General features: G+C 45.1%; 1 protein-coding gene and 1 long non-coding RNA gene across 3 annotated transcripts in view; one reads left to right on the forward strand and one right to left on the reverse strand.

Annotated features, from left to right (window-relative positions):
• LOC144265244 (uncharacterized) overlaps positions 1–1188 on the reverse strand; it is a 32549-nt gene extending 31361 nt beyond the window's left edge. The window contains exon 1 of the long non-coding RNA XR_013346210.1: positions 991–1188. This is a non-coding gene — a long non-coding RNA (uncharacterized LOC144265244). The remainder of the gene's footprint in view (positions 1–990) is intronic.
• SNAPC3 (small nuclear RNA activating complex polypeptide 3) lies at positions 1181–27931 on the forward strand. 2 transcript variants are annotated; one of them, XM_077817672.1, is made up of 10 exons: positions 1181–1435; positions 7873–7963; positions 14446–14523; positions 17226–17310; positions 18683–18787; positions 19446–19595; positions 21695–21777; positions 23341–23505; positions 24286–24393; positions 26896–27931. In XM_077817672.1, exons 1-10 carry the CDS (start codon positions 1252–1254, stop codon positions 27041–27043), a joined length of 1197 nt encoding a protein of 398 aa, XP_077673798.1. In that variant the 5' UTR covers positions 1181–1251; the 3' UTR covers positions 27044–27931. The 2 variants fall into 2 exon arrangements, with proteins under 2 accessions (XP_077673798.1, XP_077673799.1); XM_077817673.1 differs by lacking the exon at positions 7873–7963.
• The last annotated feature ends 1 nt before the right edge of the window (position 27932 follows it).

Here is a 27932-nt window from a genome sequence, read left to right on the forward strand (position 1 = left end):
CTGATGGAAGCTTGGAAGAAACTTCCTCTATAGGCAGATTATTCCATAATTGTCCACTATGGGCTTTCATGCACCTTCCTCTGAAGCATCTGCTATTAGACCACTGATCTCATATGGTAACACCTAGGTTGCGAGGATGAGGGCGGAAGAGGTCAATAGAGAAAAATAGGCATTAGATTTTTTTTAAAAATCTTTGCTAGTTTAACTGCTCAGTCATTTGCTATTGTATCTCATCATTGTTTTTTGTCTGCTAGGGCACCAACCCTAAACAGTAGGGGCTGGGCAAAAATGCCAAATATAACATTTTCATTTTGTTCAAAATTTTCATGTAATTTTTCACCAAGATAAAACAAAATTATTAATTGTGCCAATAAATACAGAGAATTTTCAAAGGAAATTAAAGTATTGTGTGAAATTTCCTTCGAAACTTTATTTTGACGAACTCTAGTAAACCCATGCAACTGGGAATAAATTTACTACTGTGAGCGGTCCCATTTGTACAACCTGCTCTGTGGGCTGCAATCCTGCAATATGAGCCTCACAGCTGGACCGTCACACTTGTGTGGTGTCCCACCGAAGTCCGCGGGGCTCTGCATGGGCATGAGAGTCCACCCACACAGATCAGGTTGCAGTTTGAGGATTTTAGATTGTAACCTCTTCTCTCTATAACTCTCTGAAAAGCACCTCACTCACTTTAGAAGCTAGCAAAACACACAGACTAATAATAAGTGTTTTGGGATCAAAGGCATTTTAATAGAGGGAAGCTATTATTAAACCTGCGAGTAGTTTTCTTAAAAACTATTCACATATGCAGCGTTGTCTTGACATCCCACATCAGGGCACATGAGAGCCCCCTGCTAGCAGCATTGTGGTGATGTGGAGAGCCTGCAATTAGTGCTGTGCTCATCGTTACCGTTTTTATTAGGTAAGCAAAGAACCTTTTAAGAAAGAGACAAACATTAAGTAGTTAAAAAGAAGTTCGTTTCTTACCAGACTAATAGTCACAAAGGTTTTGGCCGGAGAGCTGTGCTCAGCTGGCGGGGGCTGCAGACTGTGCGCTCCAGTGCAAGGACGCCACCAGGCTGGGTTTCCAGGACCGAAGCCTTTCAATTGCGGAGAGACAGGAGATTGGGAAACTACAAAGCCCAGAATGCCGCGGGGGCTCAGGCGGCCTGTTTCCCGGTGGCCCCGCCCGGGGGGCCGGGAACATGGCTGGAAGCAGCGGCGGGGCTGGCGGCGCGGTGCCGGAGTATGAGGTGCCCGAGTTGCACACTCGCGTGTTTCACGTGGGTTCCTTCGGCGCGCTCTGGAAGCGGAGCCTGCCCGGGGCGGAGCTGGCCGTGCAGGGGGCGGCGGCAGAGGACGGGGCTGCCGCCGTGGCGGAGGAGTTGGGCTGCGGGCTGGAGACCGCGGCGGAGCTCAGGGCTGTGTGCAGGTAACTGCAACCAGAGCAGGGCGAATCCTGATCGCCCGCAACACGCTCCCTTACGAGGCGGGTCCTCCAGGGGAAGCCAGAGCCTTGGTGCTGCACGCCAGGCAGGAGGCCCTGCGAGAGAGGAAGGAGGGGGGTCTGCGTGCTGCGGCGCTGACCCAGAGCCGTGGGAGGCGTTTGTTCAGCCGCAGCAGGAGCAGCTCATGTCCTGAGGGCGAGTCATGTCCTTAAAAGCTTTGCTGGCACAGCTGTGTCTGGGGGGGGGGTGCGCCTTTGCTTTTATGCACCCCCACCCCCTGTCTCAGGGAGCTGCGCCCTGCAAAAGCTCTGGTGTAGGTGCGGTTATGCTGGCGAAGAAGTTGGCTTGTGGCTCTGACTTACTCTGCCTGGGGGACCTGGTTTAAGCTAGACTTGGTGGTGCCAGTTGTGTATCCGTTAGGGAGGGCGAGCAGGTATCGGCCACTCCCGCAGACGCCTTCGAGGGTAGACATGGTCTTAAAGTGCTTTTGTCCGTGTAGCTTACGCTAGTTCCCTGAACTAAATAAACTGCGCTGGCAAGAGTGAGTTTTTGTTTTCGTAACAACAGTTCTGCCCGCGCCCGGGCTCTGTTTGGTATGAAAATGTCATTAAAAAAAACCACCTCTAACCGATAGTACAGGAGTGGCAAAAGTTTTAAGTATAGACTTGGCCTTAGTCTGCCTTGCATGCGGGGCTGGCTTTAAGCACGAGCTGACTCTTTGTGGCCCCTGCATAGACTTGCAATGTGGGTGTGAGGGACAGTCTTACTTTCCCATCTCCATTGTTAAGACTGGTGAGGAGGCATCTTGTAATAAGCTAGTTTAGCCTCACTCCTTTGGGAGCCTCATGCCTGCCTGCAGACCAGTAAATTTTAAGGCTGGGCCCTAGTATCTGGGGAGAGAGTTGTCTAGTGGCCAAAGCAACAGACTTGGAGTGAAAAGTTAATGGATTTTTTAAGCCCAGAAAGCACCATTATTATGATTTTGTAATCTATCCTCCTGCATAAGAAAGGTCACAGAGTTTCACCCACTCATTCTTGCAGGAAGCCCAACAACTTGTGGTAAGCTAGAGTATATTTTTTAGAAGCGCAGCTGAGTTCTGTATCTAGCTCTGTTACTGACTCGATGTGTGGCCTTGGGCAAATTTTGTGCCTCAGTTTCTCTACTTGGCAGAGGAAAAGCTGCTGGAGTGGGGTGGCAAGAACATCTCTTGTTGCAGTTTGAAGACAGGAGATAGTAACGATGAATATAGGGGGAAACTATGGAGTGCTCATTTAAGTGTCAGATCCATGCATCAGGTATAAGTAAGCATTATCTAAGGGCTTGTCTACATTACCCACTGGATCGAGAGGCAGCAATCGATCCAGCAGGGGTCGATTTATCGCATCTAGTCTAGATGCAATAAATAGATTGCCAAGCACTCTCCGGTCGACTCTGGTACTCCATCAGGGCGAGAGGTGGAGTCGACGGGAGAGCGACAGCCATCAGCTTAGTGCAGTGAAGACACCATGGTAAGTACATCCAAGTACATCTAAGTATGTTGCCTTCAGCTATGTTATTAACGTAGTTGAAGTTGCATAACTTATACTGATCCTCCCCCAATGTAGACCAGGCCTAAACATTAGAGCTTAGTAAGCCATTGAGGAAGGCAGGCCTGCAAGGGTCATTCAGATGCTGCAGGAAGGAGTGTCTCTGATTCAGTAGGTGGGGCTCTTCAATCTTGTCTTCACTGGAAAAACATACCAAAAATTCCTACCATTCTCTCACCAGTTGAACTGAACTGGTGTTTGCGCTGCTGGGCGCTCTAATGTAGACGAGTTTCCAGTGCTAAAATAATTTTTCTACTGTTTTGATTGGACTTGGTTTATTGAAATAGAGAAAAGGAGCTCAGATCATTGGAACCTTGCCTATGTTAGGGCTCCTGCTGGTTTTAATACTGACTTAGCAGAACCAGAGGGAATTCTTTCATAAGCCTTCCCAGTGTAGATACAGCCTCTGAGGTTATGTCTACACAGCAAAGAAAAACCCATGGCTAGCCTGTGCTAGCCAACTCAGGCTTGCGGGGATCGGGCTGATGGGCTATTTCATTGCTGTGTAGATATCTGGACTTGAGTTGGAGCCCAAGCTCTGGGACCCTCCCACTCCATAAGTTCCTTGAGCCTGGGCTCCAGTCTGAGCCTGGAGGTCTTCTCAGCAGTGAAACAGCCCTGCAGCCCAAGCCCCACAAACCTGAGTTGGGTGGCACGGGCCAGTCATAGGGTTTTTTTTGCCGTATAGACATACCCTGTGTCACAGCATTGTGCTAGGTGGCACTGTGCTACTAGAATTGTGATCTTCTGGATAAGACATGCAGTGGACGTAGCTTGTAGTTAACTTTAACAGAAGTAGAGTGTCCCTGGCCAAATTTCAGTTTGCCATATTCTGCCTACCTAACATGCCCTGTGTAGTTTCAACTGGACACAGTATTCTTCACTTCCTGTCTTAACTAGATAGTGTGTCTTTGTGCTGTCAAATAGCTTTTGTTTTTCATCCCAGGAGTGGCTGTGCTACGGTTTATATTTTGTCATGTGTTTTGGGATCTGTCAGAATGAGAGGAGCTTGTCTGTATATTCAGTATATATTTCATCGAAGGAAAATTGATAAATGCTTGCTACTGCTATGACCACTAAAGAAGAAACAGATCATGGCGTTACACTAGATTATCTGAACTCCGACAGCCAAGAATGATGGCCATGCACATTTTGACCAGAGTGAAATATTTATGGAGGCTGAGATCACAATGGCCTGTGCATGCAGGAATTGAAGACAGGAGTGCTGGGGGTAATGGCAGGACGGTAATCCTTGGGTTGGTGACAAAGACAACGTTATTTGCTCTAGACCGTACTTCTCCATACACTCCTATGTGAAATTGTTCATGTAATCTCACCCTGATATGATGATGAACTCTAATGATTGGGTCTTGACAAGCAGGTTAGGTGAGGGATAGAGGCATCTTCTCTGCAGGTTGGGGAGAGGCTGTCAGGTTCACCAGGAATGGTCAGTAAGGAGACTTGACATCTAGAGATAAGATTTTTATTTTCTTTGTCTACCACTCCAATGTTACAGAACAGCATTCACTTCATGTTGTCTTGTGCAGTGCAGAGAGCCGTGAACTCTAATGCCATCTAGGAGACAGGAGTGGGAGAGAACATGGGGAGGCAGAAGCTGTCTGGGGTAGAGAACAAGTCACCTGATAGCAGCCCATTGGTCTTGTAGCAGAAGGAAGGCAAGTGTGCATACCCGGGAATGGTCTGGCACTGCTGCAAATTGGCTCCCAAATCTCTAATGTTGTTGTTCTCCTCTCCAAATTAAGCAGTCCTAGTTTTCTGAATCTCACCTGATACAGGCCTTCCCAACACCCAAGATTGCCTCTGATTACTTTCAATTCCTTTCCTTGTATTTTTTCTGTCCCTCTTTCTTTGGGATGAGGTGACAACTTGAATGCATTCTTCAGTCTGTATTAGAGAGAAGCAACAGGCTAAATTCATCCATCTTGTAACCCTGACTTCACAGGACTTCTACTTGAAGCAGATGCATCCTGGATTTAATCAATTTTGGTTTTATCTACAATTACTGTTCTCGTAAATGAAAGTGATTTCAATTAAAAAAGCGAATTTATCCCCCATTACGCTAATATGTGAGGGAAAAAGGGAGAAATACTCCTCCCTTATCCCCTTTAAATAGCAACAAAAAAGATAATGAGAGCAGCCTGTTTATAATGGGCTGAAAAAGAATTCATAGTTAAAACTTTATAATTTCCATAGTTAAATCCTGTTAAAATACATGACATGGTCAAATGTCTATTCTTGACAATCTACCTTATGAAATTATCTGACATTAAGAAACAATCAAATAATATTTAACTTGGTGCATGTTCTAGCATCCTATGCCTATACTAAATCTCTTAAAAGACCTATTAAAGCAGACAAATTAGGGTATCCAGTTTCCACACATGTCTGGTTTTGATTTGGATATCAGTCAAATTTCACTTGCCTACCTACTAATCTTATCAGGTTATATGTGGAACTGATTTTTATAGATCCTTCAGTTTCTCCTGGATTATAAATTAACTCATATAAAAAGCTATGCTTATCCTACAGATGTCATGGGCAATTATTGTTTTGCTTAGATAACCATTGTGGGTTGCTGTTCATGTACTTTGGTGGCGATGTTCCAACTTCTAAGTGTTAAGAAATTAATTTAGAGATTAAATAGTTAATGTTGGTCAAGTGCTTTGAAGATGGAAAGTACTAAGCTTCATTATTCTAGTTTACCTGCTGAATTATTCTTTGTGTAAGTGTACAGCAGGCTTAGACTCAAAGATCAGTGTGGATTTTAGGTAGGTCAGGGGAGGTGTGATTGCAGGTACCTTATTTCACTGCAGCCCCAATTAACCTTCTTGTTTTATTAGGAGGTGTAGTTGTAAGTATTTCCAGGTATGTGTTATAAAGCTGTATTAAGCTAGTATTAGTGTCTTAAAGTGTTAGTACTTAGTGTCATTAGTATTAGTGTCTCAAAGATGATAAAAGTACTGTCTTTACCCTTTATATTACATATCTTTTCTTAATTATCCAATTACAAGGAATAAATCAGATAAAATATTAAAACATGTTCTAAATAACTTAAAAAATTAACAAGCGGAGTTTGCTGCAGTGGTTATCCAATGTAAGTAAGGTCACGGTGAAGGGATGGCTTAGTGGTTGTCTATTTCCAGGGACCACAGGTCCAACTTTGTGCAAGTTTGACTCAGCTTTTTATCTCTGGTATTATTTATACCATTCTAGAGTATCTTTCCAGAGGAGAGCAATTGATTTCCTGTCACAGACCTAGTCAGATGCCTCCTCTTGGGCACTTAAACTGCTGTGAGTGGATCCAGCCATTGAATCACTGGGTGCTTTAAGACTCCAGCATCTGAACAGACACTACCCTGTCTTAGGGCCCAGACCCTCTGTCTAGCACTCCCCTTTGAGAGCTGGATACCGAATCCCCAGACACCGAACAAAGCTTAAACACATGCTCTCCCAAAACCGGGTGGGTGTTCTGGGTCCACTCCACAGGCTGACTCTTCAAGGGCATGTGGTAGGTGTAACACAAAACACAGAGACAGACTGCACAGGATTCTAAACCACCGTTGCTCTGTACTTACCATTGCACAAATACACAGATCTGTACAAAAATAATATACCCTACATCAGTGGTGAGCTGGAGCCAGTTCGCACCGGTTCACACGATCTGGTTGTTAAATTTTGAACCAGTTTTAGAACCAGTTGTTAAAAATTGTTACGGTTCCCTGAGCTCCTGGCCGGGGAGGCTCCCCCGGCCCCTCCCTCCTCTCGCAGAGCCTCAGCGTGCCGCGCTGCCGTGCTCTGGACCGCTCCTGGGCAGCTCTGCAGCTCCTGCTGCTTTAAGCAGCATGGTAAGGGGGTGGGGCTGTGAGCTCCCGTGGGCTGCGCGGTATCCATAAACGCTGCCCTGAGCAGCATGGTAAGGGGGCCAGGCCGGGGCTGGGAGGAGGGGTTGGATAAGGGGCAGGGAGCGGTGGGAAGGGGCGGAGGTTCTGGGGGGGGCAGTCAGGGAATGGGTGTGGGGGGTGTTTAGGCGTGGGAGTTCCGGCGGGGTCTGTCGGGCAGGGCTGGTGCAACCACTAGGCAGCCGCCTAGGGCTCCAAGTGGTTGGGGGTGCCGAAAAGCAGTGCCCCCAATTTTTTTTCAACAGCGGAGCACAAGGCTGCCGCTGCTCCCCGCCTCCCAGCTCCAGAGGGGCCACCCGCGGCACGGCCAGTCCCTCCCCCCGGGGGAGCAGCAGGCAGCGGAACTCCCCGCTGCCCCCAGGGCTCTCAGCAGCTAGCTGCCACAGAGAGCCCCGGGGTGGTGCGGAGCCCTGCTCGGGCGCGGGGGGCCTGCCTGCGCCGCCGCTGAGAGCTCCGGGGGCGGCGGGGAGCCCGGCTCGGCCTACAGCGCGGGGGAAAAGGCGCAGTTTCACTTTGGGTTTCATGCGTTAGCCCTTGAACAAACAAGGAGAGTGCTATATTATACAACATCTCACAGATACTTTCTATAGTTTTAAGATCATACATTCTGAACTCTGCAGACTTCCTACACAGCAAACAAAACAACAACTAACATCCTTAGCCTAGCAGAGTTTCAGTATTGGAGGACTGGATAGCATGGAGATCCGTAATGGAATATGGAGCCTTTCGCTTCTAAGATACTGACTCAAATCTGATCCATGTTAGTAGTGACAGAGAGCCTTTGCTGTAAGACAGCTGTTCATTGGCCTATGTAAAACTTTGTGCCCACCAAAAGAAACGGGCCATAATAATTATCCTCCTTTGCTGCGTCTACACTAGACCTTTTTTTTAATGTACCCCCTTTTTCCCCACAGCTGTAGTTCCATCAGTGTGGCAATGGTGGGAAAACTGTCAAGTGGCTGTCAGTATTTTAACTACCACGTTGTCTGTCTATGCATGGAATAGGTCAGTGCACCTGGTGGTTGCATTTCCAGTAGCCACTTTTGGCTAGCACTTGTGGTGGGTGGGAAATTTTTAGGACAGGGTGTATAGACTAGACCAGAGGTCGGCAACCTTTTAGAAGTGGTGTGCCAAGTTTTAATTTTATTCACTTTAATTTAAGGTTTCACGTGCCAGTAATATATTATAATGTTTTTTAGAAGGTCTCTCTCTCTATAAGTCTATATGTTATACAACTAAACTATTCTTGTATTGTAAAATAAACAAGGTTTTCAAAATGTTTAAGACGCTTCATTTAAAATTAAATTAAAATGTTCATCTTACACCGCCAGCCCGCTGCTGGTCTGGGGTTCCGTTCACCTAGGCTGGCAGTGGGCTGAGCAGGGCCTGCGGCTGGGACTCCAGCTGGCAAGGGGCCGGCAGCCAGAACCCCAGACCGGCAGTGGGCTGAGCGGCTCAGCCCGCTGCCGCTCAGGGGTTCCATCTGCCAGCTCCTGCCAGCCGGGATCCCAGCTGCTGGTCTGGGGTCCCGGCCCTGCCCACATAGCGTGGGTACCTATCTTCTCCCTGGTTCTGGCCATTCACTTCCTCTCTCTCTGCACTGCGCTGAGGGTGGGAGTGCACTGAGCACAGGGCTGGGGGTGAAGGAGCAGGCTGGGGGTTGGGGCGTAGGGTCCGGCCAGGAGCTAGAATGAGGGAGGGGGCTCAGGGTTGGGGTAGGAGGTTTGGGTGTGGAGCGCTTACCTGGCAGCTCCCATTTGGTGGGAGGGGTGCAGATGGGCATGGTGTGTGGGGGGGAGGTGCAGCTCCGTTTGGTGCTCAGGGTGGGGGTGGGGATGGGGATGTAGGGGTTCAAGAGTCAGGATGTGGGGGGTGCATGGGGTGTGGGGGGGCTGGGTATGTGTGGGGGTGCAAGAGTCAGGGCTGGGGTTGTGGGGGAGGTGAAGGAGTCAAGCCGAGGGCTGGGTGTGTGTGCGGGGCTGCGTACAGGGCTCAGGGCAGGGGCCTTGGGGGGTGTGCGGGGCTGCAGGGCTCAGGGCAGAGGGCTGGGGGTGTGTGTGTGGGGGGGGGGTCAGGGCAGAGGGCTGGGGGTGTGGGCTGGGGTCGTGGGGTGCTCACGACAGGGGACTGGAGGGGATATGCCCCACTTCCCCAAGGCCCTGCTCCCGCTTCTTCTCTGCCTCCGTCCGTGCTGACTTGGCTCCTCTCCCACCCCCTCCCTCGCAAGGGCTGGCAGGGAGGGAAGGAAGAAGAGGAGGAGGAGGGGCAGGAACTCAGAACACTGCGGGAAGAGGCAGGGGAGCTGGCAGGACCAAGCTTCTGCCCCTTGCCCCCTCCCCCCGTGGGCGGGGAGCGGAGAAGAGCGGGCCGGGCTGGGCCGGGCCGGATTTTTAATGGCACGCTGCTGCCTGCCAGGACTCCGGCAGGCAGCAGTGTGCCATTAAAAATGGGCTCGCGTGCCATAGGTTGCCGACCCCTGGACTAGACCAATTATTGCCAGTTTTTGCAGAGGCACCAAAGGTTGAATGGTAATGAAAACTGAATTACTTTTTCCCTCTTAGAGATGACTGCTTCTAGTCAAGTTTGAGACATGATAACAGTATAGGAAAACTTGCACTGTGACTACTGTACCTGCTGTATGGGTAGAGAGCTACGTACTCCTTCATGTGTCAACCTGAGCAGTACGAGAATAGTTCGTGAGGATAAAAGGCTCTTATTAACTAAGAGACCATAAAGTGTAATGCTTTTAGCGAATAATAATAATGACAGTGGTGAATCCACCAGAAAATTCCTACAAGTGTCTTGCACCCGCATGTGCTTGAGCACTTAAACATTTTGAAAGGCAACTTCCAGTGATATTTTTATTCAGAAGAGTCTGCATCATCCTTATCTTCACTGCTTATTAGCCTTAGGGTGTGTCTACACTGGCAGAGTTTCTTCACCAGCAGTTACATCGGCTCTCAGAGAGCACTGAAGGGAAACCGCTGTTGTGTGTTCACACTGTCAGCTGCCTGTGCAATAGCATGTTCACACTTGTGGCACTTGCATCGGTATTCGGAGCAGTGCACTCTGGGCAGCTATCCCACAGAGTATCTCTTCCTCTTCTGCCACTAAGTGTTGTGGGAAGGTGGAGGGGGTTGCCGGGTATCCTGGGTCCTGTCCAGTGCCGCGTGAGGCATTGTTTTGCATTCCAGCAATCCCTGTGCTTCCGTCCACATTTGGCACCATCTTTCAATGGTTTGTGTACTGTGCGTCCTGCCTCTTCGGTCTGCAGGAATGGATCCTGCACTGTTGACCAATATGCTGCTCATTCTCACTAACACATCAGGAGTGGCAGTGGAGTTATTCCTTAAACTATAAGGCAAGATGAGGAAAGCCCACTTTCATGGGACTGTGTGATGAGCTCATGCCAGCTCTGCGGTACAAGGACACAAGAATGAGAGCTGCCCCATTGTTGGAGAAGCATCTGGCAATTGCGCTGTGGAAGCTGGCTACTCCAGACTGCTACCAATCAGTCGCTCACCAGTTCGGAGCGAGAAAAGTCTGTTGGACTCATGTTGACGGCAGTGTGCAGGGCCATTAATCGCGTCCTGCTCCGGAAGACTGTGACTTTGGGCAACATGCATGACATTGGGGATGGCTTTGCACAAATGGGCTTCCCTAGCTGCAGAGGGGCGATAGATGGCACGCACATTCTGGCACCAGACTACCTAGCGACGGAGTACATTAATCGGAAGGGATATTTTTTGGTGGTTCTCCAGGTGCTTGTGGATCACTATGGGCATTTCATGGACATTAACGCAGGCTGGTCCAGAAAGGTGCATGAAGCACACATCTTTTGGAACACTGGCCTGTTCAGCAAGCTGCAAGCAGGGACTTTCTTCCCAGACCAGAAGATCACTGTAGGGGAAGTCGAAATACTCATTGTGATCCTGGGAGACCCTGCCTACCCCTTAATGCCATGGCTTACAAATCCATACATGGGGAACCTTGAAAGCAGCAAGGAGCGGTTCAACAACAGGCTGAGCAAGTGCAGAATGACTGTTGAGTATGCTTTTGGCCATTTAAAGGCCCGCTGGCGCTCCCTATATGGGAGGCTGGACTTTGCCGATGACAATAGTCCTATGGTTTTAGCCATGTGCTGTACGGTTCATAATATTTGTGAAGGGAAGGGTGAAAGCTTCACTCAGAGCTGGACCGCTGAGGCTCAGTGCCTGGAGGCTGAATTTGAATGGTCAGAGATCAGGGTTATTAGAGGGGCGCAGTGCAGGGCCATAAGGATCAGGGATGCCTTGAGGCAGCAATTTGAAGCTGAAAGCCACTAATATTTGTTGCTATGCTCAGGAGTGCAGTGCTTGTAATGCTAGGAGGTGATTGTGATTGGTGCAGACGATGCACTGTGAAGGTTTAGGAAAATTGCCTGTTGCTTTGCAGGGCTATCTTTTCTTTCAGTTAATAGAATAAAGATTGCTTTCAAACCAAAACAACTCTTTTATTAAAAAAACCACAACTGGAGGGGAGAAACAAACAAACAAACAAAAAAAAACATCAGCACTGCGGGGGATGGTGGAAGGGAGCCTCACAGGAGGAGGTGGGGTTCTGGGACGATTAAAGATTTGTGTATGTCCAGGTATCATATGCAGCCATGTCCTTTGGAGTACAGTGCAGCGGGTGCTGTACTTCAGCAGGGCTAAACTGCAGAGGGATGGGTGTTGAGTGCAGTGGGTACTGGGAGTTCGCAGGGCTGGACTGTGACGGGGCAGGTGTGGAATGCAGCGGGTACTGACTGGAGCAAGGATGTTGACAAGAATGTGTTGGTGGTGTGTGGGGGGTGCATGGGAAAGAGTTTTGCGACAGTGGCTGCAGGGGAGGGTGGGTGCGGAGCGGCTCGGTTTGCAGTGCTAGGAGTGCCTGAAGCACGTCCGCTTGGCACTCCATAACGTTTAAGAACCGCTCCTTGACTTCATTCTGGCATGTCACATTCTCCTTTCGGTCCCTCTTCTCGCTGTCCCGCCACTCCTTCAGTTCTTGTTTTTCTGCTGCAGAGTGCAGCATGCAGAAGGTCCTCTCTACTTTTTTCGTGGCCACTTCCTAATCCTGAGCAGCTGTTCAGCTGGCAATAACAAAGAGGGAGGGTCGGCTCCCAAGACCATATCTGTGAAGCCAAAATGCAACATATTACAGAAGCACTATTGTTTGCAACACACAGACCACTGTATCAGTGTTTTAGAACACAACCACTATTCACATACCTGTCACTAACTGGCTGACCCCAGGCAAGCACACGAGACACAAGTCCCCCAAAATGGTGAGTAGCTGCAGGGGCATGCGAATTCAGTGTTTCAGGACAGTACTGGGCATGTGGCTTTTGGGGAAAGCCAGCACTGGGGGGGGCATTTAAAATCATTACTGTCCCCACATTTTCCACAGGCTATATTCATTAATGAAGATATCTCGCTGCTGAGGGTGATCAGAGAATTAAGGGAGGGTCTTCTCCAACAGTGCCACTTCCGCCCTGGCCCTTACAAAGCTCGCCTGTGTGCGGCAATGGTCTCCTCCCCAGTGATGGCAGAGTGGTGCGGGAAAGTTACCCTTAATTGGGCAAAAAACAAAGCAGCTCTGCCAAAGAACGTGTGGCAGCAGATTGCTCAGTGTCTCCATGACAGCTTCCTGGAGATCTCTGAGGCAGATTCCCATGAAGTGAGGGAGTCAATCAACACCCTGTTCCACTGCTATGACTAGGCATGTAGTGGTACGTGCATCACACAGACACAAGCCTGCCTTCTGCAAATCCCTCCGTGCAAGCTCAGCACACAGAAAACAAGACGGCCTTCTGCAACCCTCCTTCCCCCAACAACTTGCTTCAGCGATTCTCAAAATCAGAGCCACTTACCAGGGGCCTCCTCTCCTGTTATCCGCTTTGCCAAGCTCCAATTGCTGTGTCTGGCTAGCCACTTCCGGGGTAAAGAAGTGCTCCTGGCTGCATACATCTCTGAAAACCGAGTGGTCCTCTGCCTCTGGGTCCCCGCCTCGTCCACATCCTCGTCCAAGATTTCCTCCTCTTGGCTTGGTCCAATCTTGACTGGCACGCAAGCCCCTGAAGTATCCTCAGGGCTCTACGCTCTAGTGGAGGTGGTGTCACCACTGAGTATTGCATCCAGCTCTTTGTAGAACCGGCAGCTCATGGGTGCAGCACCGGAGCGGCAGTTTGCCTCTCGCACCTTATGGTAGGCCTCCCGCAGTTCCTTCAGTTTGGCCCTGCACTGCATTGTGTCCTGGTCATGGCCCCTTTCTGTCATGCATCGTGAAATCTGTCCATAGGTATCATAATTGGTACAGCTGGAGCACAGCTGGGACTGGACAGCCTCCTCTCTCCAAATACTGATAAAGTCCAGCAGCTCGGCATTGCTCCAAGCGGGGGATCGCCTGGTGTGCGGAGCAGCCATGGGCACCTGGAAAGATGTGCTGAGACCACGGCATGCATTGTGAGCAAACAGGAAGGGGACTTACAAAATTCCCAAGGAATTTAAAGGGTGGTGTTGATGGCTGGTCACCTGAGGGCAGAGTAGTAGACTTCAAACCAATGACCAGAGAGGTGAGAACAGGCATCGGTTTGAAGTCTACTACTCTGCCCTCAGGTGACCAGCCATCAACACCACCCTTTAAATTCCTTGGGAATTTTGTAAGTCCCCTTCCTGTTTGCTCGCAATGCATGCCGTGGTCTCAGCACATCTCAGCACATCTGGCACCGCAGCGCTGTTGCCCCGGCGCAGAAAGCTGTACACCTCTCGTCAGGGTGGCTTTTTTTACAGCACTGCAACTGTGCAGTTTTTGCGCACAAAGTGGCTTCCCAGTGTGTAAACCTCGGGAGTTTCATCGCAGAAAGCTGCATTACTACACAAAAACTTGCCAGTGTAGACGAGGCCTTAATGTTGTTCAAATTTTTGCACAGATTTCCTATCTCAAAACAGGGAGGTTTTATCATTTATACTTGGTTCATAATTTAGTAAACTTTTGGAAGACTAACCTGGGGTTCAGGAGAGCTAGGTTCTTTCCAGTATTCTACAACTGACTCACAGAGTGGCCTTAACTCAATCACCTGTGTAAATCACTAAGAGATCCTCTGACGAAAGGCACAAAACCAAAGTAATATTTATTTTCACTTCCAATTTCAACAAAAACTTAGAAGGAAAGCAGGAAACTGGTTGATTTGGCTAGGCATGACTCTAAAACAAATACTAAGGAACTACTATGAACTAATAATTCTTTGGACTTCCTTAGACTTTTTCCTCCCAGGAGCTCAAAACACTTCATAAAGAGTAACACATTTACCTTTGCAACATGCCTGTAAGATAGGTAAGTAGTACGTCCCTTAGTTTACAGATTGGGAAACTGAGGCATAGATTGTACAACTTGATTACAGCTTAATTGATTTTTTATTATGAAAGAAGAATGAAAAAATATGTAACCACTGTTCTTATTTTCAGTATTGACATGTTAAAGTCCCCTGATAAAGAAGAAGATCCAGAGATTATTTCTGAAGACAGCAGCCTAGTAACTCTTCGGTATGTTGGATTTTGATGCCCTTATCAGAACCTGGATAAGATAAATTCTTTAACTGCTGTAGTACCACAATGTGTGTGGTGTTCAGGCAGTGGTGTAATTGCTGGGCAGTTTCTAGTAATACATTAAAGATCTGGAAACCATTTTAGGGGTGCATAGGTTGCACCAACCCACTGCTTTATGTGCTTTATGTCTTACCTATGTCTGGGGCAAAAAAATAGAGATTTTTTTCATGCCATCTGCATTGAAGGATCTCATTCAATAAAGACTATCAGTTATAGTACACGAGATTCTGATATGGCTGCTGAGCTCGAACACCAGATGCTTTTGGACTGACTTTTAGAGATTCTTAGAGTATTAGGCCAGAAAGGACCATCAAATCATCTAGACTGACTTTCTCATGTCACAGGTCACCAACACCACCCAGCAATCACATACTAAACCTAACCGCTAAAATTAGACCAAAATATTATAGGCCTCAGGAGGCTAAATTATTGTGTGCCATAGAGAGAGAACAGGGGGGACTGAGATGTGACATTGCCTGAGGACCCTTCAATGGCCCAGAAATTGAGATATTCCCAGATGATCCTGGCAAGCGATCTGCACGCCACCCTGAAGAGGAAGGCAAAAAACCCTAAGGTCACTGCCAGTCTCACCAGTTAGAGCCTGGGGCCTGGGCTACACTTGGGAGTTGGGGGGTTGAACTAAGATACACAACTTCCGCTATGCTATTCGTGTAGCTGAAGTCGAAGTATCTTAGTTCAACTTACCTGGCCGTCCTCATGGCGGCGAGTCGACCGTTGACTCCGCCTGCCGAGGTGGAGTACAGGCATTGATTTGGGGATTGATTTATCGCGTCTAGATGAGATGCGGTAAATTGATCCCCAATAGATCGATCAGTACCCGCCGGTCCGACGGGTAGTGAAGACATACCCTGAGCGTGTGAGCAAGAACCAGCCGAGCAAGAACCAGCCAACCAAGCACCGAAGAGAGAGAATCCCCAGTACCACCTCAGAGTACTGGCTTATTCCGTCCAGGGTTCAGTCGACAACTGTGGCCATCTCTAATGCTACAGAGACAAACAAACCACACCTATAGTGGGAGTCGAGGGGTAAACAATCCCTTTCTGACTCCTGCAGGTGACCAGCTGAAGCATGAGATTTTATAGATTCATAGATACTAAGGTCAGAAGGGACCATTGTGATCATCTAGTCTGACCTCCTGCACAACGCAGGCAAAAGAATTTCACCCACCCACTCCTGCAAAAAACCTCTCACCTATGTCTGAGCTACTGAAGTCCTCAAATCATGGTTTAAAGACTTCAAGGAGCAGAGAATTCTCCAGCAAGTGACCCGTGCCCTATGCTACAGAGGACGGCGAAAAACCTCCAGGGCCTCTTCCGATCTGCCCTGGAGGAAAATTCCTTCACAACCCCAAATATGGTGATCAGCTAAACCCTGAGCATATGGGCAAGATTCACCTGCCAGATACTACAGAAAATTCTTTCCTGGGTAACTCAGATCCCACCCCATCTAACATCCCATCAGGCCTATTTACCATGAATATTTAATTACCAAAATCATGTTATCCCATCATACCATCTCCTCCATAAACTTATCAAGTTTAATCTTAAAGCCAGATAGATCTTTGCCCCACACTGCTTCCCTTGGAAGGCTATTCCAAAACTTCACTCCTCTGATGGTTAGAAACCTTCGTCTAATTTCAAGTCTAAACTTCGTGGTGGCCAGTTTATATCCATTTGTTCGTGTGTCCACATTGGTACTGAGCTTAAATAATTCCTCTCCCTCTCCGGTATTTATCCCTCTGATATATTTATAGAGAGCATCTAAGTCACCTCACTCAAGGCAGCGGGTTCCCATTCGTGGATCACTAGGAGGGCTAGGTATCTCCTTGCAGCCTGGATTTAGGTGTCTATCCCCAAGAGAGGGACAGGGTTTAGTACACGCCCCTGTTGTCAGCATCACTCTTCAGCTAGCTTTGGTGGCTCCTTGCCTAGCATGCTGGCTTTTGTGGATTGCATTCGTAGGCACCTGTCTCTTCCCTTTTTATTGTATAGGGAGCCTAGGTACTTAATTTGGCCTTGTGGACCACAGTGGTGGTGTTTTGATTTTCTAGGTGTCTGAAAGTTACGCACTGTGATGCTCAGCATTGCAACACTGGACTCCCTTCATGGATTCCACCCTGGATTTTAACCCATTTAATATTCTTTGTAAACTTCCATGTACATTGATGGTTTGATGTACAAAGATATACATCCATACAGTGTTTGGCTGAAATCTTCTAGAACAATCTAGATGTTGAACTTTCAGTTAGTTCAGTGAGTTTTTCTGAACAGGTGGCATTAGCATGAAGTAAAATGAGTGATCAAGACATTTATATAGGCTTGTTACACCATGATGTAATCAAAAAGATAGGCTTCTGCCTACATCGGAACATTATTTCTGGAATATTTGACCATGGTCAAATAACAGGTGGTCAAATGACTGGTCAGCTGACATTATTCAACTGGTCAGTTGACCAGCTGGCCAAGCCTCATCTCTCTGGAAGTGTTCAGTTTATTCCATTTTAAACCAGCATTGCAGTTCCCATATCATTTTAAAATCTGTCTAGTTACAATAAACAGCAGGCTTTGTAATGCCATTTTGCCTTGTGTCTCTCTCTTGTTGACCCCAACCCTATCAAGAATTAGAAAGAAGGCCCTGGAGAGGCGAGAAGAAACCATAATTGTAGATCGCACTTGCAGACAAGAAACATTTACTTATGAGATGGTAAGATTCCCCCCTCTTCTCCTTCCAGATTCTCAAGACAATCAAACCATGTCAAGAAAACAGCTCACAAGGGCTTCGTTTGCTTTTTGTTTTTGATTTGCTGGTGAAGCCATGTATATCACCACACTATTGTACTATGAGTTTGCAAACAGTGACTAAGATGACATATGCTCCTATAAGAGGGTAGCCTACACTGCAACACTTTTGGGGAAGGGACTGTCTCACTGTGTTTGTAGAGTCCTTAACACAATGGGATTCCAATCTTGGCTGGGGCTTCTAAGCATGAACATAATATTACTGATAACATGAATACTGTTCTGTATAGGTGCCCCAATGTGCTGTACAGACATGTAATATGATCAAGGCATAGGCACTATAGCCATGCCGAGAGCTCAGGAGTCATGGGATGGGGTCACAACCTCATCTTTAATTTAAAACAAAAATATCCACAACCATAAGGGACAGACTTTTTTTTAAAAATGAAAGGTGAAATCCCTAAATTTCCAGCTCCTGGAATCAATTGGCTATACAAGAAAAACACCAGACATGATGAAAGTTAAGAATTTCCCTGTGTGGCCCTCCTTATATGCGCTTAACGCTGCTGCCTCCCCTTGCCTTGTCCTGTGTGTGTGTTTTAACATTGTGTAGTATACATAAGAAACAAATCAAAACCAAATGGGGGGTAAGGAGTTGACACAGATATTTTCTAGAAAACAGTAGGAGCTACTTAGCAGTCCTGTGAGCCAAGCTCTTTAAAAAGAAGGCACATGTCCGGCAATTGATGCTCTAATATGGCAATGTCAGTAGTTGCAATGGAATCTATTATTGTAAGTAAAACATACTAGACAGTCTGAGTTTTGCTTACATTAGCAAAAGAGACTCCAGTGATAGAGTCCAATTAGCTTGCACTTCAAGGACTAGCACTTATCTCTGCATGGGGCTACAGCAGCAGCAAGCATGTCTGCTCTTAAAGCTAAAGAGCACTTTGTGGTGGCCAGATTGCAGTGAAATCCTTTTTCAGCCAGAAGTCTGTTTTTGTTTGGGGCAACGTTCCCCAACTGTTAGAAAAGGGAGAAATTACCTCCCTTATTCTGTTTGACAGCTTGGGGTTCATCTTAAGGAAAGAGCATAACAAAAATGCTTTCAGCTCATATCCAGAACGTGCTAGTTTGTACTATAGGAGGATGAGAGGCATGGTAGTGCTGGCTTCTTGGCTTGGATTTGCTTGACATTTGGGTTGAGTAAAGTAAATGTACATCATTAGCAAGAGTCTCTTGTTTTCGCTCACTTCTCCCATGTTTAGTTTCTAATCCGTTGTACAGTTTGCAACAGAATGCACTCAGACATGTGTATTAACATTTTCTCTTCTTAGGAGTCTCATGCAATTGGAAAGAGGCCAAAAGATCCAGCAGATCTAATTGAGGAAGGAGAACTTTTCCTAACTCTGAACATCTTCTATCCTGTCATATTTCAGAAGGTTGGTATTAAAAATTCTCTGGGTCAGATTCTGATGTTTTTTCCCACCTTGAATAGTTCTCACTCCACAAGCAGTCTCACTGAAATCACTTCTTATTTATCAGTTAACCTGTAGGTGCTACTACAATTTATCCAAATTCCGGGTCCACTGTGCGAGACACTGTATAAGCGTACCATAAATCACACTCAAAGGCTGCTAGAGACTGGCTTTCTGTGATTCTAGGTGGTAGTTGTAAAAGTTTCAGACTTTTCTTAATGGTTCAGTAGTAAATTCATAGTTTTTCTGTAGATCAGAATGTGTAGCATGTAGAACTAAGGTGAGCTCTGTGGGGCTGGCCAACAGTTGTACTCAAGTTACTTGTAGGGTTGCCAACTTTGGTTGGACATATTCCTGGAGATTTCATCACATGACTTAATCTTTCATTCCTAGTTATTTGCAGCCATGAAAAACTTTGAGTCTGTGCTTCAAATTAGTTCCTTTGCTCTAAAAACTGGCTGCAGCTTTACAGGGGCTGTGGAAAGCTGATGTCAGCCTTTTATGGGGAGGAGTTAGGCCTTGTGCTGCTAATGACTCCAATTAGTCATTCTGTAGCGGTGCTGGTGGTAAAGACATTCTGGCCCTGTTGTGAACTGAAGGCTGCTCACTGTTTCTTTTGTAGCATAAAGATCACAAACCTTATCAGACAGTGCTTGTGTTGGGGAGTCAAAAACTCACTGAGCTCAGAGACTCCATTTCCTGTGTCAGCGACCTTCAGATGGGTGGTGAGTTCAGCAGCCACCCTGACCAGGCACCAGAGCACATTAGCAAGGTACAGTCATCTAATGTAAAGGGGTTGAGTGTGTATGTGTTTGTGCTTTGTTTCCGCCCCCCCCCCCCCAACAGTAAAATGTAATGGTGAAGTTAGATTACATACTTCTGTTAGTATCCAGATATCATGGTGGGAGGCCAAATTTAATACCAAGATACATCTGTAATCTGAGAGAGATTTACTGATCTTTGCAGAATGCTTTTTGAGATGCATGGATAGAAGATGCGCTAGTATAACTTTCAGAATGCTTTGAAGATAAAAAATGAGTGTTTATCTATTATTAGGGTCTATGAAATGCCTCACATGTTTCTGAGCACTAGAACATAACCATTACAGCTAAAGTTAGTTGCCAGAAGTCACCAGATGCCTGTCAAAGTGAGACATCAGCTCTTCTGTTTTCCTTGGCAATTAAAATATGGAAAAATCTTTTGCACACTCTGCACTTATTGTGACTTCTTAAAATTACTGTTAAACTTTGTAAACACATGCATGTACATACGAAGTGTATATACTAATTGTATTTTATAGCTATGCACAATTACACATATAACATATATGTAAAACTTTCCTAAATTACAACAAAATTATTTGAAGAGCTACATTCTTAAAATATGTTTCTATATAGAGTCCGGCTAACATCCCAAAGCAGCCTTCAGCTTTCTTTACAGAATTTTACTTTTGTAAATTAAAAAGTTATTAATCTGAGAATGAATAGATCAGTGCTTAAAGTTTTTTGAATGGGGATAAAAGACTACCTTTCTCTGTCCCCATTTAAATGATTATTTAAAAAATAACCACAGGTTCTCCAAAAAGTAATCTATAATTTACTGTGGAATGCTCCTAAGGGGAAATTGGCATCTGCCTTACTTATGCAGTGGTTCCCGCTGTTCCTTAATAATATATATATATAAACTTCTCTATAGAGAGAGAGACCTTGTGCAGGCTCTTCACTGACTTTCAGCTATATATTTGTGAGGTTAATCTATTTCCTTTTGTGTACCTTTCTATTGTTTTAAGTTCCCAAACCCATAATAAAAAAAATGCTTTATGGTATGACTGCATTTTCTATTCATATAAATACTACTTGCTGCTAATTTTAGCCTGTCCACGTGTACAGCTCTCCATGTATTGTAAAGCGCAGCTGATTAACAGAATAACACATGGTTATTTTGCCAGATAGTTTTTTCCTCTTTTTTTTATTTGTTCCTGCCTAGTTGATATGAATAGAGTTTAGCAAAGGAGCTCACTCTTTTATATAAGAGTTAATCTACACAGCCTTGTCACAGAACTTGTGTAAATAGTGGATACTCATTAGCTAGCTTCAATAATTTCTAGTGATGCAGAATTCTATGAGCCCTGTTAATGCCGATATGAATGGCATAAAACATTAATTATCCTTTGTGAGAAAATGTGTGGTACAAATGGCCTATCTCTGACAAATTGTGTAATTAAAGAGAGCATTTTGTGGGATGCTGGATCTCTTCAGAGCACCCAAAAGGGGGATGATTTGACCTTCCAAATGTTTATGGAGGTGTGAGTAGTCACTATTGCCACATGGCTACCTTTTAATATATGTGTTTTGTCTGCAGGATTGCAGTAGAGTTGATGACTTGGCATCCTGGGGAACAGCGGGCCTTGTGGCACAGCCTGCTCTGACCTTGCTAGTTTTCAGCACCTGGAGAGTTGTGCCTAAATTCTGTAAATGATGCTCATGGGTTTTTAGAAATCTGTGAGTAGCAGAATGGGGAAATAATAAGAAAAGAAACATTATTACAGCATGATCAGTTTGCCGTCAACAGAATAACTCTGCCCTAAATTTTAGTTCTGTATTGTTTGCAAAAAATCACACACTGTAGCCAGTGACTATGCAACAAGCCATATTTTGACATCAATATTTAAGCTGAACTCCCCAGTGAAACCAATGGGGAGCTCTGCTTAAACACTGACAGAATGATACAGCCAAATATAATGTACATCCATAAAGAGTACCACAAATAAGCTTAATTTTGCAAGGTTTCTGTTGTTTAATCTATTGTTTTGTAGTACAGTACTAATGTTGTGTCTCTCTCTCTCTCTCTCTCTCTCTCTCTCTGTCCAAGGATCTCTACAAATCTGCTTTCTTTTATTTTGAAGGCGTTTTTTACAATGATAGAAGGCACTCAGAGTGCAGAGATCTCAGCAGGTATAGTATGCACAGTCCCTTAGTGGGAGGAGACCCTTAGAGAAGAGAAATTTGACTGAGTCTGCTGCTGCTATGTGATGTTTCTAGGAACAGGAACTTTTAATGCCTATGTGGAGCTAAAATAATTCCCCAGTTAGTACATTTTAAAGCTTATCCTCCTTGCCTGCCCTATTCTTTGTACTCACCTTTTCTCTCCTTCTTGGAAAACCCCCTAATTTCTCTCCCCTTCCATAGTCATCCCCAGCACTGAACTGATCTTCCTGAAGATCTAAAACTGCTTCCTCTGTATGAGCTGGGTCCATTTATTTGTTGGGAACGAGTTCTATGAAGGGGAAAGGACTGGCAGCTGCAGTTTTGCCTGGACTAGACTTTAAAATGCCCTGACTATTTACAAAGGGCTTGTCTACACAGTGCCGTAAGGTGTTCTACAGGGGTGTGAATTGTAGCGCGGGCTACCTGCCCCATGTAGACCCTGCCAGTGCAAACTAAAAGGTGTGCATTGATGTAATCCCATTTCAAACAGGACTATGTCAGTGCGCACTAGGTAAGTTTTAGTTTATGCCAACGTGGTCTATGTGGGTCAATCAGAGTGCTCTGTATTTCATGCCCATGTAGAGACTACTATGGTGCCATGTAGACAAACCCAAAGACTGCTAAAGGGTGCCTCAAAAAAGAAAAAAAAAGAAAAGGGGAAATTGGCAGCTCAGCCACAAATTAAAAATGTGCTGTTTTTGTGAATCTAGCAACCCCTAGTCTCTTCCTCCCATTACTGAGCATACATTGAATACTTTCTACACAAGTGCTTCCTGGAGTTGGCAGAGAGAAGTTATGTGATCAGCCCTGAGAAAGGAGAGGGGTCGAGCTACGGTGGCAGGTGTCTTTGAAACCATTTCAAACTGTGGTTCAATTTTGAAAACTTACTGAATTAACCAGTCAATACCTGTTTATATGAAGGCCCTACGGCCTTTGTCGGGAGCTGCACTGTTATGGTGGTCAGTATAGAAAACCCTCACAGCTGGATTTGGTTCCTTACTGTGCCACAGACTTGCTGTGCAATGTTGGGCAAGACGTATAATCTCTGTGCCTCACTTCTCTGCTCACAAAATGAGGATGGTCAAACTTTCCTAGCTCAGAGAAGTGTGAATAAATGCTACTTGTGGTAGTGGAACACCTCATAGCGATGAGCATGTTCTAGAAAATCCAATAAATGTGAGCTGAGCTCAGAAATAACCATGCAAAAGGTGATTGAGGCTTGGCATGCTACACATCACATGACTTCCATGCATGGCCAGGAAAGTCCTCAACTTTACTTGGATTTCTTTAGAAAAACGATTGGCATTGGATTCTGGGCAGTCTCAAGGCACAGTGTATAACTCTGTGGAAACGTGGTGTTCAGCAAATCTCGACACACATATGTAAGAAATGTTGGTAACTTTTTTTTTTGTAATCAGTGACCTGATGAAGAGTTTGACTCACCTAAAATACTAGGTGCATAGCTAACTTTCATACGTTTTCAGCTTCTAATATAGCAATCCTAACTATGGTCTGTCCATGAAATTTCAGAACAATTATTGAGTGGTCAGAATCTCATGACCGAGGCTATGGGAACCTTCAGACTGCTAAAATGGAGGACTACACGTTTAATGACTTGTCCATCAAAGTTGGTTTTCCATACCTCTTCTGTCACCAAGGAGATTGTGAGCATATCATTATCATCACAGACATAAGGTAAATTATTACTATTTGGGAATGCTCATGCAGTTACTATAAGTGCTTTGCTTTCTCTCTTGATGTCAGAGAGTGCTTGATAAACACTAATATCAACACTACTTCAGAAAGCTGAAATAGAATAATTTCTACGGTATAATAGTGTAATTTTTATGCAGAATTGGCTTAGTAAAAAAGATTTTATTCTGTATGCACCTAATCCTTTGCAGCAAGGAAGGAGATAAACAGAAGGGAAATGATAGACCATCATGTAGTAAAACAGCCATAAAACTAATACTGGATTGGCCCAGGTCCTGCACTCCTTTGCCTTTTGTTAACAGCCTGCTCCTGCAAGATACTCAGTGTCTCCCATGATTTGGTGAGCATTCCTGTTGTCCTCAGTAGGAATGCTCAATGTATGGCAGGCAGGAGTACTCCTTCAGTTCTCTCACTTATAGAGGAAGCCAAAAAGCTTTTGTTCCCATAAGCCTGCTATACCTAGGGTTTGCACTGAGCGTCTCTTAGGTGGCACTTGACATCTCCCAGGATAGGGCATTACATGTCTAATGGAGATCAGCTTTACCACTGACCCATATGAGTGAGTCTGTAATATGATGCGACTAGTATTCATGTCTTAAGATTTATGTCTGTGTGCCAGTCTGAATATGACTTTCCCTAGTCTGCACTGGCCTCTAAATTGTGAACAGCATTGTCCTCTAACCTGCCTGTCCGTGACGGTGTTCAGACACAATAAAATGATGCAATGTAGCCAAGCCCTTATTCTGTTCCTCTCTGTGCAAGGCTTGTTCATCAGGATGACTGCCTGGATAGGACCCTGTATCCCTTGCAAATCAAGAAGCATTGGTTATGGACTAGAAAATGCTTTGTATGCAAAATGTATACAGCCAGGTAAGTGGCCAGTGCTATTTGGTTAGTGTGGTTTCTTCATCCATCTATGACTTCTGTTAACAGAAATCTTTCTAGGTGTCTTTTTTTTTTTTTTTAAATCAACATCCTCTGTCCTTGTACTCCAGGTGTTTGTGTCCATATAGAACTAATTCAAATTATTAGCAAGGCACAACACACTTTTTTGTTGTACACAAATCCTCAGTTACTGTCTCATTTTCTGAAGAATGTCCCTGTCATGCCCATCCTACAGATTATTGAACGATAGGGGAAACTCTTGTAGGATAACCAAAAGAGAGTGGAAAAGAGGGTGGTAAACTTCTGGACAGCTCTCTTATGTTTGACACTTAGAATATGAGCACAGAGCCCAGATGTATTTATTTTAAGGTTTTTATAGAGCAAAATGCTAGATTAAAACAATGATTATAACAAGAAAAATCAGAGTCTCTTTTTCAGGAGTCCATGTGTTGTATCTGTTTTAAAAAACAGTGTCTGCATTAAAGTATAGATAGTAGAGGAATAGGAGTAAAGCTAACACCCTGATTTTACTATACAGCTTTAAGTATTTCAATGCAATAATTTTAAAGGTTAAAAAGACAAAAAATGTAGCTTTTCTCCTCAGCAGTTTACTAGGTCAATCCCCCGTCTCTTTAGGCTGTGTATGCAGAAAAATACATCTGTGGCCATTTGTGCTAATCCACACACAGGCTTTGCTAGCTGTTTGTTCTAATTAGAAAGAACTGTGAGCAAACCCTCTGTCCCCTGCAATATTTTACATTCCATTCATCTGGTCTTACGAAAAGCCCATCCTCAGGCATGGTAGAAATATCTGTATCAGGAAAGTAAACCAGACCCAAAGGCTAGGTATGACACCCTGGTGTTTTATCGGGTTTTGTCTAGGTCACTTCAAAACCAAGTTTTGGCTGGTTGCTCTAAGTGAGCGTTCATGCCCCTTATCCCAGTCTGATACATGGATTGTGCTCCTTTATCTTCAGTATTTTGTCATTGGATCACTCAAAGATAATCAGGCAGAATGCTGTTGGGACAGCCCATCTTGGCGTTCTTAGCAAGTCCCCTGGATGCTATCAGACGTGGCCATAATCCATCTGAGGAGTCTGACCATAAGGGCAGGTGGAGCCAAAGGATCAATGTCGGGGAAAGACAGGGTGGGGAATGCATTACCAGAGGTGATGTTCTCTAACTCCATTATATTAAAACCAGGATTAAGCGGGGAGATGCTGAGCCCCAGCTGGCCAGAACAGCTTTGGCTGGACATCTCTGCATGTTCTAATCTGTGTTGGATAGCATCTTCAGTCACTGGTTTTTTAATGAGTAGCAAAGGCCTTGTCTACAATGCAAGTATTTGCACCAGTGTAGCTATGTAGCTATAGTTCACTAGTGCAAACCCCCTAGTGTAAATGTGTTGCACGGGTGCAAATAGTGACTGGTAACAGTACAGCTTACCTTTCTCTTTTGCAAGTCATTTCTTGCATTAGTGCAGCCCATCTACACTCCGGGTTTCTACTATGTTTATATAATACCTCAGTACACTGGGTGTGGGTGTCTTTGATCTGTGACAGGTTCTCTAAGTGCTACCATATAATTATTTCGCTGCACGTCTACCGTTCCTCATCTTGACATCTGTATTGATGATAACTTCACCTCTGTTGAGAGGTATAGAGCTGCACCCTCCCTATTTAACCCAGTCTCCCCTGCCTCATTCAAGCCTGTGATTGAAAGGAAAATATTGTGCGTCCGTATATGTAGGTGCACCATGTGTAAACAAAATTTCACAAGTGACCAAACTGCATCAAAAACAATGCAAGCTCTTAAATTAATATATAATTAAAACTGCCATTCGTCAGCTAATTGACAACAGTAAGTAAGAGAACTTAGATTAAAAATTCAATTCTAACGACCGTGAGGAAAAGCACTAGACTTTGGATGGCAGTGTTCAGTGTCAATCCCAATTATCTCAACCTCGGTTTCTAACAAAGTGTGTCTCCCCATTCAGTTGATTCCCAATTCTCTGAACAGGTTTGGTTGTTGCTCAAGCAGTTTGCATAATTGGGGAAGCTATTGTACATCTACAATCCTCCCCCTCCCCAGGCAAATAGTTTTAATTTGTATTAAGTTGCCAGGCAATGAATGGGAGCTTCATACTGTATTTTAATTTGAGTACCCAAAAGTTTGCTAAGAGCTTCACAGAACAAGTAAGGACACAGCCCATGCTAGATGCTGCTGCTGTAGCAGCAAGTTTGTGGACGTGATTAAAGGAATGTGGTTCTTGGCAAACAGGTTTGGGAAGGAGCTGCCTCTGCTGGGAAATGGAGTAAGATGGCAAGGATAAGACTCACCACAGTGGGTTATGGTATCTTTCATATTTCACTGCATGTACAGGTGTTGAATGTAACGAATCTAAGAATAAGATTTTGATGGGGGTGTGTCCTATACACATTAAATGTGTCAGTCTAAAGTGAAACACCTGTGTTTTAAAACCTGCAGGTGGGTGACTAATGAGGACAGTCTCGCTCCAGAGGACCCCTGTTTCTTCTGTGACGTTTGTTTTCGAATGCTCCATTATGATGCAGAAGGCAATAAACTGGGAGAGTTCCTTGCTTACCCTTACGTTGACCCAGGGACTTTCAACTAAGGCTTCAACGAGAATGAATTCAGTGAACTGGAACCGTGAATCTGCTGCAGTGGCGGTTGGGTGGTTCTGAACAGATGTAGTCTGAAATACTGCTGGGGTTTGGGATAGGCCATCATTCCTTTGTTCAGAAGGGGGGTTCCTGCGCACATCAAGTTTTTGAATCTTGTTGGTAATCCAGAAAGGGAGAATTTACTTTTACACAGTGGATTAGTGTGGAGGAAACAGCCTCAGCCACGCTTCGTTTTAACTATAAAAATGTAAAAAAGTACTGCTTACTTTTTTTTTAAGTACCTGTAGCACATTAAATGTGGAACTATAGACTTCTAGGCAGAGAGACTTACACTTATAAATCTGGGTGTCCAAAGCTAGGGTCCTGAATAAAAGAAATCTGATCTTTAAAAGCTGAGCACCTATGGCTTCCATTAACTTCAGAGGATACTCCATTTGACTTGTAGGCACCCTGGTTTGAAAATTCTGGCCATAGTCTCCTCTGAACAAGGGCAGATGACTTTCATTAACTCTGATGGCAGTAATCCAAACCAGTCAAGAGGAGAGAATACATCCTAAGAAACCAGTCACAGAGTGCTAGTTTATTTCCAGGTCTCTTAGCTTCAAGCAATGGCTGCTTGTTCATCTCAACACATTCTCCTTTCTTCTTTCTCTCTCTGAAGGAATAGGCATTTGTGAAGAGTAAAATATGTTGCATTTAGCAGTGCACAGTGCCCTACATTTCAAATGAATTTCATGTTTATTTCAATTCCTGTGCTCCTGAGTTTATCATTTATAGTTCGTAATGGGCATTATTGGTTGCAAGTGCATTTTTGCTATTTTAATATTACTTGACTTCTCTATATTGAAACTTAATAAAGTCCTATAGTCTAATTAAAAT

Source organism: Eretmochelys imbricata, chromosome 5 (genome assembly GCF_965152235.1).
Source record: "Eretmochelys imbricata isolate rEreImb1 chromosome 5, rEreImb1.hap1, whole genome shotgun sequence".
NCBI classification, from domain to species: domain Eukaryota; kingdom Metazoa; phylum Chordata; order Testudines; family Cheloniidae; genus Eretmochelys; species Eretmochelys imbricata.